This window comes from Bidens hawaiensis, unplaced genomic scaffold (assembly GCF_021521415.1).
Source record: "Bidens hawaiensis isolate Kalapana, Puna unplaced genomic scaffold, B.hawaiensis_p1.1 tig00016745_1, whole genome shotgun sequence".
NCBI classification, from domain to species: Eukaryota; Viridiplantae; Streptophyta; class Magnoliopsida; order Asterales; family Asteraceae; genus Bidens; species Bidens hawaiensis.
In genome coordinates this window covers 397,556-401,473 of record NW_027492535.1, presented here as the reverse complement: position 1 = coordinate 401,473, position 3,918 = coordinate 397,556, and the positions used below count along the sequence as shown (strand labels likewise).

Below are 3,918 nucleotides of genomic sequence, written 5' to 3'. Positions count from 1 at the left end.
CATACTTAGCACCCGCAGGGAATTGGCACCAGGAATACCTTGGGAACCAAGTAACCATAAGACGGGTGCGGGTACAGTGTTAAGGCAAAACCCTTCACATACTTAGCACTCTTCAGGGAATTCAAACCAAGAAGGATCTTCTGGGCCATGCTTGCGGAAACGGGAATAACATCCCCGCATGACGGGAACGTCGAGAACTATATTGTTTGAAACTCCAAGATGGAATTGGTGGTTTTAGCATAATTGATCACTATGTTGAAAACTATCAAAACCCCATGGAGAATCCACACAAGTGGGACTCAACGCTCCTGACTTGCAAGAAGGTTACAAACCTACCCGCTTCATACCCTAAGATCAAGCAGAAAAGTCGGGAATTTCTGCGTGACATCAGGAAAACCGCGGGGAGAATCACCACGGAAAACCTAAGATCTAAACCCCTTTTCAAAACCCCTTGCTAAGTCCAAAAGTTCACCTCACTTATTAATAATTCATGAGAAGAACATTGGACTAGGGGGACTTGAAGAGGTAGGTCCCAGCAGAGCCCAGTTGGACCCGCAAGACTCACCTTGAACAGGGACGTCTGCGCAACGACCAACTGCTCCAGCAGGACCCACCATGCTCAGAGAACCTTACGCCAGTACGCCAGCTGTACCCGCAGGGAAAGCCTCCCAATGGTGAAGTACCCCGCCTGTTCCCGCAGTTGCGGATACAAGCCATCAGGGAAGGCTACCCGCACTAACAGCAAAGCTACACGCACAAGGCACTAGCTACTTCAGTAGTCACATGAAGGAATGAGTATTCCCGCCTAAATGAGCCAGTCCGTATGCTTCTGGAAGATCTTTTGTACTATACCTACTAAGGTATGGGCAGAACAGACGATTTGACCAGACCAGCCCATGAACCAATCACAGGGTGACAGCTCACCGACAACAGTACGAGGAGGAGCACCCTCTAGTACTGTTTGTCACTATTAGCCGCTGCCTACTCACCAACCCTTACGATGGGACGTGCGCAGCCTACAGTTGGTAGAACAGTGCGCAGCCGGCAGTAAAGGAACAGTGTACAGCCGACCTTATTACTGTCGGCCGTAGCCTATCCACCAACCAGCATGGCCTGTGCATAATCCACTGTTGGTGGAACAGGAATACTATTCAGCCGGCTGTACCTTCTAGGAAACCTACCTTCGGCTATAAATACTCCAACACCTTGGAATGGTAAGGACATCATCTGATATCTCAATCTTATCTAGCAATCTCTTAATATACACTTATATTCAGAGCAATCTAGTCTGATTCTCACGCCGGAGGGTGGTCACAAGGAGGAACCCCCCCCTTCTCAGTGACGAGCTTACGGTGTCTGTTTTGCAGGTCCCTTGAAGAACAACCTTCTCTGCTGGACCTCATCCTCGTGGGAAACATTACTTAAACCCCAGATTATCTATAATCTGCCCGTGGGTTCACTTAGTGTTTCTTCAGAAACCATCGTTCGTATCACATTCTTGCCGGAGAAGAAAGGAAGTTATTGGAATTGGTTACCGGAGAAGTAAGGAAGTCACCGGAAAAAAAGAGAATATAATATCAACGAAGACCAGAATTCCAACGATTACCGCCGGAAAAATTAGCAGGGAAATTCCGATAGCCGCCGGAATTCCAACGATTACCTCCATGGTACCGGCACTAGTTGTCTGAAATAGAGTATTCTGGTATCCAACGCAAAATTGAAAGACATTGTTGTTATGAGATAGAGAATCCAATAGTCAATGAGATTTTTTGTTAAAAATAATAAAAACAACTAAAAGTACCCAAATAAGTAAATATTTTTAAAAGTACACCAAATAGGTAAATACTTTTTGTAACTACACCTATTTGGTAGAAAACTCACTATACTTTGAGTACAATATTGTTTTATAAACTTTATGATAAACGATTGTAAATTAACTATCTACTCACTGTACGATAACGTGCTTAATTATAAGCACACGTTGCATAATTATAAAATTAGGTCGAATAAATTTGCACAATTTGTGCGTAATTATATAATGTGTATAATTATGGTGCTCACGCATAAAACATAGTGGTGGCTACATTGGAACTTCAAATTTACAAGCATTACAATATATTAGGAATCGGCTCAAACGTTATTAAATCATATTACAAGATTAAATCCGTTAACACATTACACACATAACAACTTCTATTGCTACACACTTGAAAGAGGATCATAATAATCGTCCAAACCAACTTTAAAGTTGTCATTAGATTGTGGTGAATTCTTGACGTTTATAATTTCCTTTTCCATGAGTTCTTCAGGAGCCATTGAAAGCAAACCTGGCAACTGATTCTCAAACAAGTTATCACTCATGTTTGCACAAGCATCAAATGTTTCAGAAAGCGGAATTCCATCTCCATAGCTCCCCATCATGCTTACATCGACGGAATTGCATTCACTTTGTGGTTCCATAACAAGGTTGTTTATGTACTTCATCGAATCTTCAGGCGGATTCATTACATATTGGTAAATCATTTCATCAAGCAAGAGCTGATCGTCGGGTTTCTTGAAATCACACTGTGAATCCCAAAGAGTTGATTTGGTGACATTTGGCATGGGGTTCATGTTAATGATTTGCATCATGCTATGCAACAATTGATCGTGTATGGCGGTCCATGGGCTCGTAATGGTTGGTACCCTAAAGGGAAAGCTAGACGAAGAAGAGGTTAACCGTGAAATAGCATTAACAAGGAAACCAAGATTAGGAATTGGTTTATGTGTTTTCGGATCAATTCCCGCCTTAAGAAACTTCTTTCGGATATGTGTATTCCAGTAGTTTTTGATTTCATTATCGGTCCTTCCTGGAAGTTGTGAAGCAATTCTAGACCACCTGTTTATAGAATAATAAAAACACATTGTAAGATATTATGTACTATAATAAAATGCATATAAGAATAAAATGAGAAAACTTATAAGAAAACCTAGTAAAGATACAATTAAAATCATCATAAAGAAAAAGCCTAACATAAATAATTTATCTAAAACTGTTATGCAACTTTCAAATTTCAGTTTCAAAAAACAATATGAATAGTTTTTTTAAATACAGCTAATTTTGTTATTCAATACAAAATGTCAAAAACATATGTGTGTTTAATTATTGTAATTTAAAAATCTTACTTATTTCCAATGTTGGAGTGAAGGTTAATGATGAGATTCTCTTCTTCCTCAGAAAACTTTCCTCTTTTGATATTGGGATTAAGATAGTTAATCCATCTCAACCTACAACTCTTTCCACACCTATTCAAACCAGCGAGTTTTGGTAACGCCCGCCAGCTATCATGACCATGTTTCTGGATGTAATCGATGAGAATCTCGTCTTCTTCAGGTGTCCACGGTCCTTTCTTCAGATCGTTACTCTCACTGGAACATGGAGGGCGACCCATGGTTATTCAGATTAGCATTAACTTATTTAGTTTGCGGATAATTGGAGTGAGCTTAATTTTGTAAACCAACTGAGCCAACTGTGTTTCTTATATGCAAGATGAGTGACGTATATTGATTAGTATTTTCAACTTACCTGTTTTTGTTAGTTAGATTATATTATAGAAATCCTGATTTTGTGCACGAAACGAAGAAACAGAAAGTTGCTTAGCAACCTTGTTGGAATTTTCAAGTTGTTATTTTATTATTTGTTTCGTGATAATATATTGTTTATTTATTTATATGACTAAAGGACGTAGCAGCCATGCACTTTTGGACGTTCTTAGTTTCCTTAAAATTATACTAAAGTTTTTACCTACTATATATTGACATTGAAGTTAATTTTTGGATTTGTAGATGGCTAAATGTCTCTTTAAGTTTTATGAGAGTGTTTGCACAAATAGGCAGGGCTGCGAACTTACGCAAAACCTGACTTAGGATTAGGAATGT

The 3,918-nt window shown here is 39.4% G+C and overlaps 1 protein-coding gene across 1 annotated transcript; it reads right to left on the bottom strand.

Moving 5' to 3' along the window:
* Positions 1 to 1,941: 1,941 nt before the first annotated feature.
* LOC143551946 (transcription factor MYB39-like) lies at positions 1,942 to 3,558 on the bottom strand. Its single transcript, XM_077042282.1, has 2 exons — positions 3,166 to 3,558; positions 1,942 to 2,878 (listed from the first exon to the last, which is right to left on the bottom strand). The coding sequence occupies exons 1-2, from the start codon at positions 3,429 to 3,431 to the stop codon at positions 2,200 to 2,202; spliced, it is 945 nt and encodes a 314-aa protein (XP_076898397.1). The 5' UTR covers positions 3,432 to 3,558; the 3' UTR covers positions 1,942 to 2,199.
* Positions 3,559 to 3,918: the final 360 nt, after the last annotated feature.

Excerpts from the sequence above, each read along its gene's own strand:
- LOC143551946 (XM_077042282.1), bottom strand. The coding sequence starts at position 3,431 with ATGGGTCGCCCTCCATGTTCCAGTGAGAGTAACGATCTGAAGAAAGGA. Across the intron at positions 2,879-3,165 it reads CACTCCAACATTGGAAATAA|GTGGTCTAGAATTGCTTCAC; the intron begins GTAAGATTTTTA and ends TTCTATAAACAG.